Source organism: Coregonus clupeaformis, chromosome 16 (assembly GCF_020615455.1).
Source record: "Coregonus clupeaformis isolate EN_2021a chromosome 16, ASM2061545v1, whole genome shotgun sequence".
Classification (NCBI taxonomy): Eukaryota; Metazoa; Chordata; class Actinopteri; order Salmoniformes; family Salmonidae; genus Coregonus; species Coregonus clupeaformis.
This window is the reverse complement of record NC_059207.1, coordinates 26,949,508-26,971,236: the sequence shown is the minus strand read 5'-3', so window position 1 is coordinate 26,971,236 and position 21,729 is coordinate 26,949,508. Positions and strand designations below refer to the sequence as shown.

The 21,729-nt window shown below is 43.7% G+C and overlaps 1 protein-coding gene across 2 annotated transcripts; it reads left to right on the top strand.

The window, feature by feature from the left end:
- The first annotated feature begins 6,079 nt into the window (after nt 1–6,079).
- On the top strand, nt 6,080–20,459 carry LOC121584631 (annexin A1). Of its 2 annotated transcripts, none has more exons than XM_041900624.2 (13): nt 6,080–6,187; nt 7,011–7,082; nt 7,530–7,620; nt 8,314–8,408; nt 8,600–8,713; nt 11,468–11,558; nt 11,640–11,719; nt 11,802–11,858; nt 11,982–12,075; nt 18,712–18,807; nt 19,170–19,228; nt 19,578–19,700; nt 20,046–20,459. In XM_041900624.2, the coding sequence occupies exons 2-13, from the start codon at nt 7,023–7,025 to the stop codon at nt 20,103–20,105; spliced, it is 1,020 nt and encodes a 339-aa protein (XP_041756558.2). In that variant the 5' UTR covers nt 6,080–6,187; nt 7,011–7,022; the 3' UTR covers nt 20,106–20,459. The 2 variants fall into 2 exon arrangements, with proteins under 2 accessions (XP_041756558.2, XP_041756559.2); XM_041900625.2 differs by having other exon boundaries at nt 6,153–6,256.
- The last annotated feature ends 1,270 nt before the right edge of the window (nt 20,460–21,729 follow it).

Here is a 21,729-nt window from a genome sequence, read left to right as displayed (position 1 = left end):
CCTGCCCAGCCTACAACGCTCCTGACCTCCAAGGACCCTGTGTCGATTCTGCCAAGTCCCTGCATCGTTGCAGCTCTGACCTGGGCTGTTGAGGAACAGGTGCTGGAGGCTCTCCGTAACCAGCCAGGTCCCAGCACTTGCCCAGCTGACCGCCTTTTGTCCCGAGACCTGAGGTCCCAGGTCGTTCAGTGGGGACATGACTCCCGGCACTGCTTGTCACCCTGGCTCCACCCGCACCCACAACCTGCTCGCCCAGAGGTTCTGGTGGCCTCTCTGAGGAAGGATGTACGGTCGTCCAAGCCTGCTCATCTGCAACCAACACAAGTCGTCCTGCCAGCCCCCAGCCGGATTGCTGCAGCCCCTGCCTGTGCCCAGGAGTCCGCTGGTCCCTGCGCCTTGTCCTCCTCCTCCACGGCTCGTCGAAGGTGGTCTGGTTTACACCGTCCGCCGCCTGGCGGTCCAGACGGAGGGGTAGGGGGTCTCCAGTACCTCTTGACTGGGAGGGCTATGGACCTGAGGAAAGGACCTGGGTGCCAGCTAGTCGGATTGTGGATAGGACTCTCATCACCGCTTTCCACCAACGGCATCCTGATCAACCTGCAATCCGTAGGGCGCCGCCCAGAGGGGTCCCTAACCGTCCGGCCCGCTCGGCTTCCTGTCCTGTGCCTGACCCTGTCTCGGACCTGTCCCATCTCCCGACCACGGCCCTCCGGCTTCCTCCGAGGATGAGACGTTCCTCGGACGGTTGGAGGAGTTCTAGCCCTCCTCCGGCTCCCCCTCCTCCCGCCCGAGCGTGGTGTTGCTCTTGGGACTTCTGGGGCCGTCCCTTGGGGGTTCTATCATGAGCCCTCTCACTCCACCGGGTTACCACCTTAATTGGTTTCCACTATCTTCCACTCTGCTCACCTCCCTCTCTCTACTCAGCCTAACTCAGCTCCACCTGTCCCTGCTCTGCTCGGCTCTAATTACTCTGCCAGCTGCGCTGCATTACCACCTAACCTCTCCCAGTATTTAAGGCCCTGTCTTTCAGCTCTCCCGGGGTCAGATCGTCTGCAAAGCTCACACCCGGAACCTGTTTGCTCGCGCTTCTGGCTCACCCTGGTTTTGTGACCCCGGACCTGCCTGGTTTTTGGATACTCTACTGCCTCAGGAGATCCAGACCTGCTTCTGCCAGTACGACTCCTGACTACTCTTCAATCTCCCGGTAACTCTGACCAGCCTTCTGCCTTGCTACTACGTATTTTGGATTTCCCTTGAACTGTACTGCTGCCTGGTTTCATTCCGCCCCGTTGTGTCTGTGTTTCCTCCCCCAGGACTTCTGGACCACCAACCACCGGCGTCATCGGACGCATCGCTGCCACTGGGGAGGCACAGACCCAGCACATCGGACGGGATAACCCCTGGAGCCTTCACTCACTCCCTACATCCCTTTCCCTTAAGTTTAAATAAACTTTCTGGTGTGACGCAATTGTGGTCCTCTTGTCGTCTGTCTGAATCGTGACACAAACAACTACAACCTACAACAAGGATCCTCACTATTAACATACCTCCTCACCAATTATCCAAACAACTACAACCTACAATAAGGATCCTCACTATACTTATGACTAGTTACAACCCCCTCTGAATGTGTGTGTGCATGCACACATATTTGTGAATTGGCGGCATACTTAAGTTGTTTTGATGGTGAGCGATAGAGCAGTGCCTCCCTACTTTGTTCCCCAGAAACGTCAGTGACTCGTTCTCAGTTCCCGAGGAGTTAACGTACATGATGTATGATATTAGTGTGTGCATGTATGAGTGTTTGATCCCTGTCCCTAAGCTGCACAACAGGTATAACGGTAGATTAATGACAAAACCACATGCAATGCCTATTATACAAAGACCATCATTTGATTACACGACACACTCATACCCTTCATAACCTTTGCAACTGTGTGTGTGTGTGTGTGTGTGTGTGTGTGTGTGTGTGTGTGTGTGTGTGTGTGTATGCATGCAAGACAGGAGTTTACACTAACTGTTTGTCTGTCTACGCAGAAACAACAAAAATAGCATCACACGTTTATCAAGCTCAGAGCATTCTGGAGATGTCCAACAGCTCACAGAGCATATTCACCCAGTGAATGAAGTACAAATGTCTATCTCACCAGCTAGCCTAAGCTACTTTACACTGAGGTTGGTCCAGAACCACATAAGATTGCATGCGGAGTCCTAGAGAGGCTCTGTGGAAATGCAAGATATTCCAGTCATGGAGTTCTCTCCATATCATTTAGCGTAATACAGTTACAATGTCTTTATGCTTGAAGTGATTCACATTGCAATAGGACATTTTCAAATACTATGATCAATAACCTACACAGTCTAATACTTTTGATCTGTACTTGTAGGCCTACTGTCACTCAACTACAGTATGAGATCCGTTCACACATTTAGCTTATCAATGACATTAAGCTAAATGAAGCGTCACAATTTCATTTTTCATTTTTTCATTTTCGTCATTTAGCAGACGCTCTTATCCAGAGCGACTTACAAATTGGTGCATTCACCTTATGATAGCCAGTGGGACAACCACTTTACAATTATTATACATTTTTTATTTTCTCTTTGGGGTGGGGTAAGCGGGGGTAGAAGGATTACTTTATCCTATCCCAGGTATTCCTTAAAGAGGTGGGGTTTCAAGTGTCTCAGGAAGGTGGTGAGTGACTCCGCTGTCCTGGCGTCGTTATAATAAAACAATCAAATCAAATCAAATATTGGATTGATTGTAAATTGGCACCTTATTTTAGAGCAGATCCCTGCTGTGGCGATGTTGGAGACCTGCTACTGTTCAGGTAGGGAGAGGGAAAAACTGGAACGCTGCTCACTTTTCTGGGGACCCAAACTCTCCAAACTCTTTAAATATTTAACTTTAGAGATGGGGTTTTACCACTTTGGTATTAGCTTGCCCCGTTCGCTGCGGAGGACGTACTCCAAACAGTCATCGGTTTCCAGTGTGTGAGATAGAGATTGTAACTAGATGTTTTCTATCTAACCCATGGACCCCACTTACCACCACCACGGTCTAGGTCGGATCACAGCTCGTATTCACAAAGCATCTCAGAGTAAGGCGGCAGGTAGCCTAGCGGTTAAGAGTGTTGGGCCAGTAACCGAAAGGACGCTGGTTTGAATCCCTGAGCTGACTAAATGTAAAATCGGTTGATGTGCTTTTACCCTAATTGCTCTGGATAAGAGCGTCTGCTAAAATGTAGGATCAGGTCCCCACTGTCCATAGTCTGAGATGCTTTATGAATAGTAACTTTCGCCAACTTTGTTATTGTTGTTGCTGTGGTTGGTGTCATGCCAAACAACAGCAGAGTTGTCCAGAGCAGAAACAGAGTGTGACCTGGCTAACAGGAGGGTCAGATGACTGTTAGTGACTTTAAAACCACAATCTGTAAGATTTCCAGTAATCAAGTTTTTCTGGTCAGGAAAAAACTTATGAAACCACCCATGCGTCATCTAAAGATCTGAATTGAAAGGCACAAAGGGTAAGAGCACCAGCAAAGCATCTGATATAACCCAGATGCCCTAAATCCATATTGATGCCTTTTTAATGAACATCCTGACTCGGCAGGAAATTACTAATAGCATCCCTGCTACCGCTTCCACTACCCAAAATTCCCAGAGGACATCCATAGCCTGGCAGACAGATACAGACCTGTCAGTCAGTCAGTCACCAGTCACCAGTCACTCACTCACTCACTCACTCACTCACTCACTCACTCACTCACTCACTCACTCACTCACCACGCACTCACGCACTCACTCACTCACTCACAGTTGACAGTGCATGCCAGGCACACATACATATGTAAATATATTGTATTGCCATATACACTGAGTATTCAAAACACTGGTCCACCACCTAAAGGTCATCCAGTCAACTTGACACAACTGTGGGAAGCGTTGGAGTCAACATGGGCCAGCATCCCTGTGGAACGCATTCGACACCTTGTAGAGTCCATTCCCAGATTAATTGAGGGTTGGATGGAGACATGTTGGCTGGGTGGGAATGGGATGGGAGGTTAGGGGTGAAGGTTCACTTCTTTTTTGTTTTGTTTTCCTGTAAATACTGAATTTATTACTTAAACTTAAAATATGATAACAATGATCAATACTTTGTAGTTTTACCTTTTGTAATGTTTTTTCTCTCTTTTATTTTCTCTTCTTATTTCCTTATTCTGAGTGGCAGCCCACAGGTACAATGTTTGAAATAATGAATCGAAAATATATGGAATATGATATTAAATGATATTAATTTAAATATTGTACCTGTAAATAAATACAATTTGGTCAACAACAAAAAAGCATCCTTTCTGAGTTCAAAAGTAATCCAATAATTAATCATCTACTTTTTCAAAAGTATCTGTAATCTGATTACAATATTACAGCACTGGAGGTAGACTATAATATGTGCATGCTTTGTAGAGGTTGTAGCCTACTCTTTCTGAGTAACTTGTCCAAACGTCTCCATTGTATAAAGCATGGAATGTTCAAACAAGTTGGACAGGTAGCTTATAGGTAGCGTCAGGTCCCAGACAGTATTGTGGCCTAGACAACCACAGGAGATAGCTAGTAAACCACACCCTTGAGGCACTCTTTACCGCCAGCCTCAAAGGAGGATCTCTGGGAATCACTGTTCGCATAGTCACGGATGATAGGCCTACAGCAAAGATAACCAGGTGTGTTTGGTTTCACGTACACCATAGACCTATCTAGAACCTAAAAATGTGCTATCTAGAACCTAAAAGGGTTATTTGGCTGTCCCCATAGGAGAACCCTTTGTAGAACCCTTTTTGGTACTAGGTAAAAGCCTTTTGGTTCCAGGTAGAACCCTTTTGGGTTCAATGTCACAGAGGGAACCCAAAAGGGTTGTTCCTGGAACCAAAAAGGGTTCTCCTATGGGGACAGCCGAACCCTTTTGGAACCCTTTTTTGTAAGAGTGTAAGCTTGAGCAGATCAGTGGGCGGAGTCTGCTGGTTGCCTGCTAGAGGTGTGGTACAGGTGTGGATGGACAGGCATTCATCATGCGCAGGAATTTGAGGTGTTTTCAATGAGGCAGTGTCTGCAAAGAGCAGTGAAAAAGGGCTGTTTCCTTTCACTAATGTATAGAGATGTATCAAACCAAACAAATATGTAGGTAACTCTTAAAAAAACATTGACACAGGCAGGCACAAGCTCAGCAGGCAATTTACAGGTAGCATCAGGTCTCAGACTTGTGGCCTTGACAACCACAGGAGGTAGCTAGTTAACCACACCTTTGAGGCACTCTTTACCGCCAGCCTCAAAGGAGGATTATACATGAAAGTTGTAACCATGTTTTAAAGCTTTACAGCAGGGATAATCAACTAGATTCAGCCGCCAGCAGATTTTTTCTTGAGCGGATGGTCGGGGGGCTGGAACGTAGACTGCAAATTGACCACAAGAAGTCCAAACAGATATAATATTTGACAAAAACATAATCATTTCAAGCCTTGCTTATATTGGTATACAATCACGTGTCTCTCTAATATGCGTGGGAATACTTGGCAACAGATTTCTTAAATTAAAATCACTTGGAGCTGATTTCCTGGTGTTTTTACAGTCTATTATGTCCAGCAATCACATTTTACTTCAATGTAGTGTCTACATTAAATATTGAATTTGTTAACATCGATTCAAGAAGGAACCTTACTAAACATTCTACATTACATTTATATTTTAGTAATTTAGCAGACGCTCTTATCCAGAGCGATTTACAGGAGCAATTAGGGTTAAGTGCCTTGCTCAAGGGCACATCGACAGATTTTTCACCTAGTCAGCTCGGGGATTAGAACCAGCGACCTTTCGGTTACCGGCACAACGCTCTTAACCACTAAGCTACCTGCCGCCCCTACATCTGTTTTAATGTAACCAAATTGTGTCAGGGCTATCATTTTTTTTTTACATGGCTGCTATTAATTTACTGACAACTTTATTGCGCTGCATGGAAACGTTTACGCAGTCTTGCAAACAGCAGTGCCTGTCCAATGGTAGCGTCGAGCGAGTGCGGAATGCACCGTTGCTAGGTGGGGTTTTTCGTGTATATAAATGCATGAGTGTGCAAATTCCCAACCCTCCTACAATCTCAGTCTGAGAAAATTTCACAGTCCCTACCTTTGTCTAGCTGGTAAGATATCCCATTTTTTATTCAATAGACCTTCTCCAGGAAATTGAGCACTTCGACTTCCAATCCTAGGTAACAATAATTTGTTCACTTCTCTCCTTTTTTGGGACTTTGAAACCGTGTTTAGATGGGAAACTAACTTCCCCGCTGTATGAATACATTCTAAATGCAGTGTAACGTTACCCTAGGGAACTTTACCGTGCGTACATCCCGGTTTCTGTGTCATTCACGTCGTTCAGATTAGGTAGCCAGTGTGGCTGTGGCGTAGTAGTGACATTTCAGAATTATTTTTGGATTAATTATTTTCTGTAACAGATCCATATACATCAGTGAGCAGATCCTGTTGTGTCTTGAAAACCATTGTGAACTAACTGAGTAAAAGTGAGGAAGCGGTTAAAGCTTTTAGTGAGTTTTACATGATTCCAGTTAGGCGTGGTCATCACCAGATTTGTTGCTAACATTGTGAAATAGATTGGGGCGGTTTGTTCTGCAGTGACAAATAAATTATCTGTGCAGCCTCAAATACACATTTCTATCCAGTTGTTCTAGGCATATAGTTGTATTCTATGGAATGATGATTAGCCAATATGTGGCAGCCAATCATAGGCAGAGGCATGGTTTACTTTTGTGTTGGGGATGAGTCCATGAAATACAGTTTGACAAAATATATGCATGGTCTGTTATTGTAGCATATTCTGGCATCAAATAATGAGCCTTTCAACCAATTATTTAAGAAATGCAATATACTTTGCTGTTCAATACAGAGGATATTATTAATACTGTACTGTGGTTATTACTGAATCCCCCTGTTCCTCTTTCTCTGCAGACCTGTGCCACCATGTCCTTCATTGCTGCCTTCCTGCAGCAGACCGTCTATCTGGGCATGCCCGATGACATGGTAGGGTTCTGTTCCACTTGCTTGAGGGATAGCCTTAAATATGCAATTTTTTCCCTCTTGTGGTATGCATGTGTGTAAAAACTGACCAGGCTGTGTTTGTACATTTCTAGCCAGATAGAGGGGAGGGGGACGGGGAGAGGACAGAGTGAGAGCAAAAGTGATGGATGTTGAGGGTAGAGAAAGAGGGTCAGTCTGAGAGATAGAGTCATGGGAGGAGAGAGGGATGACCATACTTGATTCATAAAGGAATTTAGTAGGTGAAGCCCTAGGGTTCAGAAACATTAGAAACGAAACAACGAACTCCTTCTCTTTCCCCCTCTATCCCTATTCCTTGTATGGTGTTGTATGGGATGTTCCTCCCTTTGCTTCTAAACTATTTTCTACATTTTGTGAAGGTATTCATTGATTCACTGCATGGCAGCTAAGTTAAATTGTTCTCTCTCTCAGACCTTACTCAATCAGGGCACTGTGACTCCTTACCCGCATTTCAGTGCTGAAGGGGATGCAGGCATCTTGGATAAGGCCATCAAGGCCAAAGGTGAGGTTGACACACACACAAACACATGTGTGTATGTGTTTCATAGCAGAGCAGCTCAGTTGAATAGAACTCACTCGGCGTGTAACATGAGGCAGCATAGGGGGACATTCTGAGGGAATGTGAGCTTGTGTGTATGTGTCCGGGTCCGTGTTTTTATTGTCTCTTGCTGGGGAGTAGTCAGAGGTTTCTCACGGTAAGCCTGGGGCCACACAGATTTTTTTGTATTAGTCAAAAAATGGATAAGGGCTCATGGATTAGGGTAGGTAACAGTGTTTCCTAGAGACTGGTTGGTTGTTTAGCAACAAAACCAACGAGTGCACAACTATGTGGCCAAACAGACGGGGTTGGCTATATTTCTTCTCAATGTCTCTCAAATACATTGTTGAAGTTGTTGGTTAGCTATCTAGCAAATTTTAGCCATATTAGCATAGACAAGACATTAGTCAAAAAACTTCAAAACACATGGTATCAATAAATTAAATTTAAATTAAATAACAAGCTACAATGAGATGAAACGAGACACCTACGATTCCCCACATGATAGCTTTTTGTAATTGTTGCTAGCTATCTGACCGTTCAGAATCATAACAACGCACACCTTCTGGCCACACCGATGCACGCTCATCATTTTTGTGACGTTGTCAGCCAACCCGTCTATTGAACAAGTCCTTCCATTTTGTCTCTGTGACGTAGGTGTAGATGAGAACACCATCATTGATGTGCTGGTGAAGAGGAGCAATGCCCAGAGACAACAGATCAAAGCTAGCTACCAAAAGGCTAGTGGCAAGGTAAGATGGGACACGCACTAGGTGTGTTTGGTTTAGCATGTGCGGGTGGCTGTGCGTGGGTGGAATTCGCACTTTAAGACCAATGGAATGATGATAAACATGCAAACTCCAGCCACCTGGGGCACCTGGAAAGCTAAAACACACAGACTTGTGTATGACTGTGGAAGTGTGTATCATCCCTCTATCTTCAGCCTCTGGAGACTGCCCTGAAGTCAGCCCTAAATGGAGAGCTGGAGGATGTGGTTCTGGCACTGCTCAAAACGCCAGCCCAATATGACGCCCAACAGCTCAAACTGGCCATGAAGGTACACATGCACTCACTCACTCACTACTACTCAGAATATACAATATTACTTAGAATACAAACAAATCTTACCCTCTGTTCGGGTGGCCTAGAGACGGTAACATATACACTGCTCAAAAAAATAAAGGGAACACTTAAACAACACAATGTAACTCCAAGACAATCACACTTCTGTAAAATCAAACTGTCCACTTAGGAAGCAACACTGATTGACAATAAATGTCACATGCTGTTGTGCAAATGGAATAGACAACAGGTGGAAATTATAAGCAATTAGCAAGACACCCCCAATAAAGGACTGGTTTTGCAGGTGGTGACCAGACCACTTCTCAGTTCCTATGCTTCCTGGCTGATGTTTTGGTCACTTTTGAATGCTGGCGGTGCTTTCACTCTAGTGGTAGCATGAGACGGAGTCTACAACCCACACAAGTGGCTCAGGTAGTGCAGCTCATCAAGGATGGCACATCAATGCGAGCTGTGGCAAGAAGGTTTGCTGTGTCTGTCAGCGTAGTGTCCAGAGCATGGAGGCGCTACCAGGAGACAGGCCAGTACATCAGGAGACGTGGAGGAGGCCGTAGGAGGGCAACAACCCAGCAGCAGGAGCACTGCCAGAGCCCTGCAAAATGACCTCCAGCAGGCCACAAATGTGCATGTGTCTGCTCAAACGGTCAGAAACAGACTCCATGAGGGTGGTATGAGGGCCCAACGTCCACAGGTGGGGGTTGTGCTTACAGCCCAACACCGTGCAGGACGTTTGGCATTTGCCAGAGAACACCAAGATTGGCAAATTCACCACTGGCGCCCTGTGCTCTTCACAGATGAAAGCAGGTTCACACTGAGCACACGTGACAGAGTCTGGAGACGCCGTGGAGAACGTTCTGCTGCCTGCAACATACTCCAGCATGACCGGTTTGGCGGTGGGTCAGTCATGGTGTGGGGTGGCATTTCTTTGGGGGGCCGCACAGCCCTCCATGTGCTCGCCAGAGGTAGCCTGACTGCCATTAGGTACCGAGATGAGATCCTCAGACCCCTTGTGAGACCATATGCTGGTGCGGTTGGCCCTGGGTTCCTCCTAATGCAAGACAATGCTAGACCTCATGTGGCTGGAGTGTGTCAGCAGTTCCTGCAAGAGGAAGGCATTGATGCTATGGACTGGCCCACCCGTTCCCCAGACCTGAATCCAATTGAGCACATCTGGGACATCATGTCTCGCTCCATCCACCAACGCCACGTTGCACCACAGACTGTCCAGGAGTTGGCGGATGCTTTAGTCCAGGTCTGGGAGGAGATCCCTCAGGAGACCATCCGCCACCTCATCAGGAGCATGCCCAGGCATTGTAGGGAGGTCATACAGGCACGTGGAGGCCACACACACTACTGAGCCTCATTTTGACTTGTTTTAAGGACATTACATCAAAGTTGGATCAGCCTGTAGTGTGGTTTTCCACTTAAATTTTGAGGGTGACTCCAAATCCAGACCTCCATGGGTTGATACATTTGATTTCCATTGATACTTTTTGTGTGATTTTGTTGTCAGCACATTCAACTATGTAAAGAAAAAAGTATTTAATACGTTTATTTCATTCATTAAGATCTAAGATGTGTTATTTTATTGTTCCCTTAATTTTTTGGAGCAATGTATAATACAAATATTTAAAGAGTAATGACTCGCTTCTAAAGAGGAAGCTGTGATGACGTCGTCATGTATTCTTGTTCTGCTGTTTAGTCAGACCCACCCACCCACTTCCTAACACCCTACCCATAGTGACTCATTCTGCTTTATTATTGTGTTGTGTAATAATGGGACTTTTAAAATGGGTGGGACTGTCTGTCTGCTTTGTACAATGGGGTGGGACTGTTTTAATATGTGAGGAGACGGTAAGAAAAGTGGTGATGAGTACCTACTGTACTTTAGGTTTAACGATACACAACTCTGTGCATGTGCAGCGTGTGTGTGAGCCCAACTAGCACATTTGGTTCCTTGGAAGTTGTGAGAATGTACGTTTTTGGTTTCCCATAGGTTCTGGGAACGAAGCCATAAGTTTCCTGACTGGTAAAACAGTTGCAGGGAGGTTCTGGGAATGTTTTCCTATGGTTCCCTGAAAGTTTTCCTGGGAGGTTTTATGAACATTCTGAGAATGAAAATTATAGGTTATTTGAAAGTTATTAAATAATGTTCTGAAAACAAACATGTTTTAATAAGACTTTTAATAACACTGCTAGCTTAGTTTGGGTTGGCTGTTTTGAATTCCAAGCACAGATGGGACACATGGAAATTCATTTGCTTAAGCATTAATAATGCAAACAAATATGTTTTTTTATTTTGGCACAGAGTCGGTGAGATTTGAACCTATGATCTTTTGTTCTCGATCAATGGAATTATATTTTGTTGTGAAGTTTCTTAAATGTGCTGAGAATGTTCCAAAGCCAAGCAACTATCCTGCTCCATTCCCGGAAGGTTGTATGCTAAATAACCATAGGATAACCACGCTCTCACCAAGCTCTAAGAAACATATGGTTCTCAGAACATTATATGCTAGCTTGGCAGTGTCTGGTATAGCGGTAGACCTGTAAGTGCAGGTAGTCCCCTGTTTCAGTCTGTTTTGTTCCGTTTGGGGCATAATGAACATGGCCCTGCTCTTTGTGTTTGTCATCCGATCCTGGGCTCTTTTGTCTCAGCTTTATGACTGATGTGACCCTTTTGGCCTTGTTGACCCTTCACACCCCTCCCCTCTCACCTATCTCTCTCTCACAGGGATTGGGCACAGATGAGGATATTCTGGTTGAGATTCTGGCCTCCAGGACCAATAAAGAGATCAGAGAGATAAAGAAAGCCTATAAGGAAGGTGTGTCCTTAATATGTAAATGTCCTGTACGTTGAGGTGATAGTTACAACGTGCCAACAATCATGGCTTTTTTCTTGCTAGAATACAAAAAGGAGCTGGAGAATGACATCAAGTCTGACACAAGTGGAGACTTCAGGAATGCTCTGCTCTCGCTCTGCAAGGTGTGTGTGTTTTATTTATTGCTTGTTTAACCTCGGATGAATAGTTTGGCACAATTGACCTCACTCCCCCCTCTCTCTGTAGGCTACTAGGAATGAGGACACGATGGTGAACCAGGAACTTGCTGACAGTGATGCCAGGGTATGGAGGAAAGAGAGAGAGAGAGGGAGTGTGTTTGTGTCTGTATGTGTGAGAATTTAAGACGTCAATGTGTAATGCAATCCCTGTGTGTGTGATGCCTGTGCCTACTCTATCGGTCCATAGGCCCTGTATGAGGCTGGAGAGAAGAAGAAGGGAACGGACTGCTCTGTCTTCATAGACATTCTGACCACCAGAAGTGCTCCTCAGCTCCGCCAAGGTGAATATGTGATGGCACAGCTTTATGTAAGCTTAAGTCTAATTGAAACATGGAAAGTTATGCTGCTTTGAATGTTCATAAACTTGTAAAACCACTTAGGCCCACCCATCTCTTTAAGAATTCACACGTAAATGCTCAATTCAGGGCAGCAATGTTGTTGAGACCTGTAGCAATACTTTTGCCGTTGTCCATAGCTATATCTTCCCAAAAATCTGCGGTAGCAAAGATTATCTATATACTGACCAGTACATTAATGTGGATGCTACCAGGATTACGGATAGTAATGAATTAATTGTGAATAATGATGAGTGAGAAAGTTGGAGGCATAAATATCATACCCCCCAAAAATGCTAACCTCCCCTGTTATCGGTAATGGTCAGAGCAGGGCCGCCGGCAAACGTGTGGCGAGCAGGCATTTGCCCCAGCATTTTTTTTATTTGGTTTAATAAAAAAATATTGACTCAAAAGCATTAAACAGGGACAAAGTAGGCCAAACGTTTTTTGTGACTGACTTGCCTTGCCTCATAATTCGTCAACTCACGCACAATTAGTAGCCTATGTCCTTCTCGTCAGAGTGCTGCAAGTTGTCGTGTGTGTGTCTTGACCAATCAGATTCACAGAAATCACAGGTCGGGCATGGTGCACGTCTATAGAAAGCAGAGCAAGCGCTCACTTTCCTCTGGTATTATTTTAGCAAACGGGAAAAGAACTCACCACAGACGCAAGCAAAAACTCTTTACAGAAATGTTGTAGCAGCCTACATCTAAACATTAGCGACCTGCCATGCTGTATCAGTCTGACCAACGGTAGCCTACATATGCACCCTGTCCCAACTGGCCTGGGGAAACGAAGTGGTAACGTTATGTATTTATAGCCTAAGCCAATTTATTTGTGTTAAGAGAAAATGTGAATGTGATAAAACTATATATATTCCAACTTTGGTTGGCTAGTTTAAAAAAAATATTGACTGTAATTAAACAAAACAAGTAGTGATGACATAGGTAGACTGTGTTAATGCACCTGTAACTTTTTTATTATATACAGTACCAGTCAAAGGTTTGGACACACCTACTCATTCCAGGGTTTTTCTTTATTTTTACTATTTTCTACATTGTAGAATAATATTAAAGACATCAAAACTATGAAATAACACATATGGAATCATGTAGTAACCAAAAAACAGTTAAACAAATCAAAATATATTTGAGATTCTTCAAAGTAGCCACCCTTTGCCTTGATGACAGCTTTGCACACTCTTGGCATTCTCTCAACCAGCTTCATGAGGTAGTCACCTGGAATGCATTTCAATTAACAGGTGTGCCTTGTTAAAATTTAATTTGTGGAATTTGAAATAAATGCTTCACAGAGTTCAAGTAACAGACACATCTCAACGTCAACTGTTCAGAGGAGACTGCGTGAATCAGGCCTTCATAATAATATAATATAATAATATGCCATTTAGCAGACGCTTTTATCCAAAGCGACTTACAGTCATGCGTGCATACATTTTTTTTTTTGTGTATGGGTGGTCCCGGGGATCGAACCCACTACCTTGGCGTTACAAGCGCCGTGCTCTACCAGCTGAGCTACAGAGGACCTCTTCATGGTCGAATTGCTGCAAAGAAACCACTACTAAAGGACACCAATATTAAGAAGAGACTTGCTTGGGCCAAGAAACACAAGCAATGGACATTAGACTGGTGAAAATATGTCCTTTGGCCTGATGAGTCCAAATTTGAGATTTTTGGTTCCAACCGCCGTGTCTGTGAGACTACATGATTCCATATGTGTTATTTCATAGTTTTGATGTCTTCACTGTTATTCTACAATGCAGAAAATAGTAAAAATAAAGAAAAACCCTTGAATGAGTAGGTGTGTCCAAACTTCTGACTGGTACTGTATATCTATATACATCTCTGTAATTAAAATAATATATACAGTGGGGAGAACAAGTATTTGATACACTGCCGATTTTGCAGGTTTTCCTACTTACAAAGCATGTAGAGGTCTGTAATTTTTATCATAGGTACACTTCAACTGTGAGAGACGTAATCTAAAACAAAAATCCAGAAAATCACATTGTATGATTTTTAAGTAATTAATTTGCATTTTATTGCATGACATAAGTATTTGATACATCAGAAAAGCAGAACTTAATATTTGGTACAGAAACCTTTGTTTGCAATTAGAGATTATACATTTCCTGTAGGTCTTGACCAGGTTTGCACACACTGCAGCAGGGATTTTGGCCCACTCCTCCATACAGACCATCTCCAGATCCTTCAGGTTTCGGGGCTGTCGCTGGGCAATACGGACTTTCAGTTCCCTCCAAAGATTTTCTATTGGGTTCAGGTCTGGAGACTGGCTAGGCCACTCCAGGACCTTGAGATGCTTCTTACGGAGCCACTCCTTAGTTGCCCTGGCTGTGTGTTTCGGGTCGTTGTCATGCTGGAAGACCCAGCCACGACCCATCTTCAATGCTCTTACTGAGGGAAGGAGGTTGTTGGCCAAGATCTCGCGATACATGGCCCCATCCATCCTCCCCTCAATATGGTGCAGTCGTCCTGTCCCCTTTGCAGAAAAGCACCCCCAAAGAATGTTTCCACCTCCATGCTTCACGGTTGGGATGGTGTTCTTGGGGTTGTACTCATCCTTCTTCTTCCTCCAAACACGGCGAGTGGAGTTTAGACCAAAAAGCTATATTTTTGTCTCATCAGACCACATGACCTTCTCCCATTCCTCCTCTGGATCATCGGCAAACTTCAGACGGGCCTGGACATGCGCTGGCTTGAGCAGCGGGACCTTGCGTGCGCTGCAGGATTTTAATCCATGACGGCGTAGTGTGTTATTAATGGTTTTCTTTGAGACTGTGGTCCCAGCTCTCTTCAGGTCATTGACCAGGTCCTGCCGTGTAGTTCTGGGCTGATCCCTCACTTTCCTCATGATCATTGATGCCCCACGAGGTGAGATCTTGCATGGAGCCCCAGACCGAGGGTGATTGACCGTCATCTTGAACTTCTTCCATTTTCTAATAATTGCGTCAACAGTTGTTGCCTTCTCACCAAGCTGCTTGCCTATTGTCCTGTAGCCCATCCCCAACCTTGTGCAGGTCTACAATTTTATCCCTGATGTCCTTACACAGCTCTCTGGTCTTGGCCATTGTGGAGAGGTTGGAGTCTGTTTGATTGAGTGTGTGGACAGGTGTCTTTTATACAGGTAACGAGTTCAAACAGGTGCAGGTAATGAGTGGAGAACAGGAGGGCTTCTTAAAGAAAAACTAACAGGTCTGTGAGAGCCGGAATTTTTACTGGTTGGTAGGTGATCAAATACTTATGTCATGCAATAAAATGCAAATGATTTACTTAAAAATCATACAATGTGATTTTTCGGAATTTTTGTTTTAGATTCCGTCTCTCACAGTTGAAGTGTACCTATGATAAAGATTACAGACCTCTACATGCTTTGTAAGATTCTGTTTCTCACAGTTGAAGTGTACAGTGAGGGGAAAAAAAGTATTTGATCCTCTGCTGATTTTGTACGTTTGCCCACTGACAAAGACATGATCAGTCTATCATTTTAATATTAGGTTTATTTTAACAGTGAGAGACAGAATAACAACAAAAAAATCCAGAAAAACGCATGTAAAAATTTTTATAAATTGAGTTGCATTTTAATGAGGGAAATAAGTATTTGACCCCTCTGCAAAACATGACTTAGTACTTGGTGGCAAAACCCTTGTTGGCAATCACAGAGGTCAGACGTTTTCTTGTAGTTGGCCACCAGGTTTGCACACATCTCAGGAGGGATTTTGTTCCACTCCTCTTTGCAGACCTTCTCCAAGTCATTAAGGTTTCGAGGCTGACGTTTGGCAACTCGAACCTTCAGCTCCCTCCACAGATTTTCAGATTGCTTGGCGATGGTCTTGTAGGCCATTCCAGCCTTGTGTAGGTCTACAATCTTGTCCCTGACATCCTTGGAGAGGTTTTTGGTCTTGGTCATGGTGGAGAGTTTGGAATCTGATTGATTGATTGCTTCTGTGGACAGGTGTATTTTATACAGGTAACAAACTGAGATTAGGAGCACTCCCTTTAAGAGTGTGCTCCTAATCTCAGCTCGTTACCTGTATAAAAGACACCTGGGAGCCAGAAATCTTTCTGATTGAGAGGGTCAAATACTTATTTCCCTCATTAAAATGCAAATCAATTTATAACATTTTTGACATGCGTTTTTCTTGATTATTTTTGTTGTTATTCTGTCTCTCACTGTTCAAATAAACCTACCATTAAAATTATAGACTGATCATGTCTTTGTCAGTGGGCAAACGTACAAAATCAGCAGGGGATCAAATACTTTTTTCCCTCACTGTACCTATGATAAAAATTACAGACCTCTACATGCTTTGTAAGTAGGAAAACCTGCAAAATCGGCAGTGTATCAAATACTTGTTCTCCCCACTGTATAATATTATCCTACATGATGCAACCCTGCATAAAGCAAGCTCAGCCCTATTAGTTATTGTCTAATTGCACTTGTGCCTGTGTAGCTGACCCCCCCGTTAGTCTAGTTTTCAAATATAATTCATATGAACAAGTACAAGGTTGCTGCAGGTTTTCATCCTCTCTATAGGGCCAATAGTTTTTCCAGGAGTTTAAAACTATGTGACCTGATTAGAAAAACTCTGTTCTCATCATAGCCCATTTGAAACCGTTTTGCAACATCATACCCTACACAGAGATTGACTTTAAGGTCTGAAAGGCACTTTCCTGTCGACCAAGTCGGCAGTATTTTTGGGTTGCCAGAAAGTGCAGAAATGCCATAACAAAGACAGTACAGTAAGAAGATCGGCAGAAACTGCTTCTCTAAAAGAAATCCCCAATCACACTTGTAGGCGATGTCATGGCAACATTGGCTAGCTCATGTGTAGAAACACGTCATCGGGTCTAATGGTCGCCTCGCGCTGAACTGCGCATGTGCAGGCTGTCAAATCAAAGGCACTACTTCTATATAAAGTTGTTTTTGACGAAAAGGAAAACATGTCAGTTTGTCACTTTCACAAGGTTGGCGTATTAACATGTTCAACTACTTAAGACATTGGCTCGAATCTAGGTTGTGCCTTTAGATTTCGAGGAAATTAACAACTAAGGAAGAATTGTTCACTTCTCATTGACTTTAAAACCCCAAACCCTGGCCTGGTCTGCTTGGTCTGTTTCGCAATCGTTCCCAGAAGTTTAGAAGCTCTGTGGCCATAACTTGTAGGTCTCTCAATTAAACAACTGAAAAGCAGAAAATGGGGTTAACTGGCCTGCTACATTGGACGCGTAACTGAGCGTGAGACGCTTCTATTCATTTCAACGAAACCTGGGCGTTAGCGCACCGGCTAGACGAGAGGCTTGCGCTGCTTGCTCTGGTTCTATTTTCAAGGTTTCGATGCGCGGCTCATGCTGTAGAGCAATAGGATGAAGTGGCTTGCGCTCTGCTCGCCCTGACCAAAAGTTAAGCTTCCAGTGCAGCAGGTTAAAAAAAGTAATTGCTTTTGCGACACCCCAGTGTAGCTATGTTAGGCTACTGGAATTCTTTGCAGTTTGGTTGTTTAAAAAGAAATCCCCTGCCTAATGGGACAACCACAGAGCAGGCTCAACTTGCCTGGCTGCCATAAATGCCATAAATTGTCAATCTTTCACTTAAACAATGGAACCACAAAGATCAGTTTTAGATAGGCCTACTGAAATTCCTAGCTTCAGTGTAGCTTGGTGCTTTGTCCTTGGCTATACTAGGCTTGTAATTTTACAGATCATATACAAGTTTGTTATAAGGCACATGAATGTTCACATGTTCAAGAAGGCCTTTCTGAAGAAATAATAATAATCTAACATCCCTACTGTGATGTAGGAACCAGCGCCAAACAACCAACTTACTGAATCCCGTCACATACACACACACACACACACACACACACGCTCCGAGCTGGGATATGCAAAAAACACATTTCCAATTCACACGTGTCTAATACACACTTGTACATGTGTGAAATAGGGCAAATATAAGCACCCACCAAATTATTATTTAATTACACACACATACACACACTTCTTTTCTCACCACCTGTTAATTACGTTGTAGCCCAATCAATAGGGTGCTTTGTTTTTGCCATCAGTTAGACACTGATGAATGCTACTAGAATCTAGATGTCCGTGGGGTTTTCCCTTTTTCATACACTGCATGTGCAACCACACATGATTTGATACTGTGTGAGAATTTCAAGTCTCTCTCTCTCTCTCTCTCTCTCTCTCTCTCTCTCTCTCTCTCTCTCTCTCTCTCTCTCTCTCTCTCTCTCTCTCTCTCTCTCTCTCTCTCTCTCTCTCTCTCTCTCTCTCTCTCTCTCTCTCTCTCTCTCTCTCTCTCTCTCTCTCTCTCTCTCTCTCTCTCTCTCTCTCTCTCTCTCTCTCTCTCTCTCTCTCTCTCTCTCTCTCTCTCTCTCTCTCTCTCTCTCTCTCTCTCTCTCTCTCTCTCTCTCTCTCTCTCTCTCTCTCTCTCTCTCTCTCTCTCTCTCTCTCTCTCTCTCTCTCTCTCTCTCTCTCTCTCTCTCTCTCTCTCTCTCTCTCTCTCTCTCTCTCTCTCTCTCTCTCTCTCTCTCAGCTTTTGAGAGGTACTCCAAGTACAGTAAGGTGGATGTGACAAAGGCTATCGACCTGGAACTGAAGGGAGACATTGAGAACTGTCTGACTGCCGTAGGTGAGAGAGCACAGCCAGGGTCAAGCCTAGTAATGTTCCAATGTCTTCAAATAATCTGTGCATCACCCTCAATCCATGTCTTCTGCTGTATCACACCCTTCACTGGGCATCAGTCCTGTAACATTACACTATGGCCTCCATTTTCCTCATGCAGGAAAAGCACACGCTGTCTCTCAAGACTAAAATGATCATAACTTTTTTAATACATTGAATGACACATTATCCAAGGCACATTCGCTATACTACAACTCCTAAAATGCACTGGTCATCTCATGGCCATTCCGATACCCTTGCAACAGCTTTGGAGAATGCTGCTTCTTGTCTATGATGTCATCTGACTGGTTTTCCTATCTGTCTTTCAGTGAAGTGTGCTGGAAGCAAGCCTGCTTTCTTTGCTGAGAGACTCAACTTGGCCATGAAGGTGTGTTTTACAGTTAAACATAGTTACAGTACGTTTTAGGTACCAGATAAGATGTTGCCCTCGGTTGTGTTCATTAGTGTACGCAACAGAAAATATATTTTTTTACATTTTTAAAACAAAAATGAGTTTCTTATCGGACAAATTCAGGTATTCCCTACCTGTTTCTGTCCATTTTCTACCTAATGAATACGTCTCAGTTTTAAGATTTGGCAATCTACAGAAGAACTACAGAAGAAAAGGTTTATGCACATACTGTACAAGACAGCACAAACAGATCTGGGTTCAAGCTAAGGAGCTTGCACTATCTGGTGTATATATCTTCTGTTTGTGTGCCTGTGCTATACCCCAGGGTAAAGGAACCAGGACCAAGATTCTGACCCGGGTCATGGTGAGCCGGTCTGAAGTGGACATGGCCCGGATCAAACAGGAGTATAAGAAGACGTTTGGGAAAAGCCTCTACCAGGATATTCTGGTGAGCAAACATCTCCACTGCCAAAGTGGCAATAAAAGACAAGGAACTGTTTTCCCCGACCTAGATTAAGCATAGTACTAGACCTTAAAGCTTTTTCAACAGATCCTCCATTGAGAATGAGATTAAATCCAGGACTAGGCTTATTCGGGGTCCCTGGTTTTAAGGACATGCATCACATTGTATGAAGTATTCATATTTCTGGGTCCAATCCGAGATGGGCCATGTGTGAAATGGGGAAATATGGCATCTGAAAATAATTGTCAAAATAAATATTGTTATATTATGGTGTCTAAACATGATTTTATATTTTGTAGAGTAACTCTGTGCTCTCTCTTACCCCCTTAGGATGACACCAAGGGAGACTATGAGAAGATCCTACTGGCCCTGTGTGGAAGTGACAACTAACTTTCTTTCCTATCTCACCAGGAGACAGTGACTACCACAGTGCATGAGTGCCAATGGAGAATACTGTACATGATGAAACATTCCCCTCCAATGCCTCTATGCTCTTCCCAAATGCAAAATATGTTTCATGACAACTATCTGAAATGGCAGTCCTGATGTATTTTCGCTACATGCTAACAGCAATGAGCACAGTAAGCATGTTAAGCAGCATTGCATAATTTAGCCTAGCTTCAGCAGACTTGGTGATCCATTCCATAGTGCAATATATTGCACACTTAACCATTTTTGTGCCAAGTGGCATTGTAACCTGGTTGGATAACTGGTCCTTTGTGAAAATAAAGCTTTTTATGTGGATCCATATTGTCTGTTGAATTTGTCTGTGTATATATTTTTCACATTGCATGTTAAGAATTTGCATTATTGTTGCAATGCAGTCTGTAGCCGATCTATGAAAAGTTCTAATTTGATAATGACCACCGATAATGAACCACCTCAGACCATGTCATGAGTTAAATTTACAAAATTGTAAAACACAAGACATGGTGCGTAATACAAATGAAGATTCATCTCACTCTAGAATTTAATGTACTTATTTGTATTAGGCCTACAGTAGCAAGACGTAATTTGGAAGGATGGTCACGTGAGACTACAGTTATATGTAAGGCCTTCTTGAAGAGAGAAAAGTAGAAGACCCGTTTCGAACAAACAACTGACTTCTCAATCTTATAGACAGAAGCCCAATTAATAAAATGCCAACATACACAAAAACAATTGAACTACCAGAAGCAAAATGTTACGAAGATATGTGTTTGTTCGGACCCGGGTGGTCTAATCAGTAACTCATTGTTAACCATGTGAGTAGAGAAAAGACATTCAAACTTATGAATTTTAACACAGTAGGCCTACATTCTCACGGTCAAGGAGGAACACAGTGTCATGAACCACAGATGTAGGCTACTGATAACAGTTTTGATTAGGCCTAAACGGAGAAAGATGCTTGTTTGAGTCTTGATTAAACGGCGAAAGATGCTTGCTTGTCTTAACACTTTTGAACTAGGTGGGCCGAGAGATGGGTGAGGTGATGGTAAAAAAGGGGGTACTTTGAATATGCTGAGCATAGAGATCCTATTAAATTACTAGATGGGCTTGTTATGTGGGCAGCTTGTCTCTCCCTTTTCTGTTTCCCTTCCTCCTTGTTTTGTCCCCTCTTTGTCTGTTGTATCTGTATGTGTGTTTGTCCCCTTTATGTGGGTGTGTCTGGAGTGGATCAGGGGGCGTGCTCAGGATCTGCCTCTCCTGTGCAGCTGCGGGTTGTTTCCAGTGATTCCTGCCTACGCAGCTGCATCCTATTCTCTCATCAACCTGCACTACTAATTCCGGGGCATGGCTCTCCACCGGCGCCAGATCGTTGTTCTTACTAGAGCGGTAACTTGGCTCACCAGTTAAGTTATATTATCTTAGTCTTCAGCCTGGCTTTTTACTCTCCTTAACCTGTCGTTTGTTTTGTCTTCAGTTCAGACATACCTCCCTGCCTGCCTGCCTGCCTGCCTCAGCCTCTCCTTCCTCCGGAGCCGACTAGCCCACTCTGTTCCTTTTCTTCAGTTGTTTTTTGGACTAAGACAAA

Excerpts from the sequence above, each read along its gene's own strand:
- LOC121584631 (XM_041900624.2), top strand. The coding sequence starts at position 7,023 with ATGTCCTTCATTGCTGCCTTCCTGCAGCAGACCGTCTATCTGGGCATG. Across the intron at positions 8,409-8,599 it reads ACCAAAAGGCTAGTGGCAAG|CCTCTGGAGACTGCCCTGAA; the intron begins GTAAGATGGGAC and ends CTCTATCTTCAG. Across the intron at positions 18,808-19,169 it reads GAACTGTCTGACTGCCGTAG|TGAAGTGTGCTGGAAGCAAG; the intron begins GTGAGAGAGCAC and ends TCTGTCTTTCAG.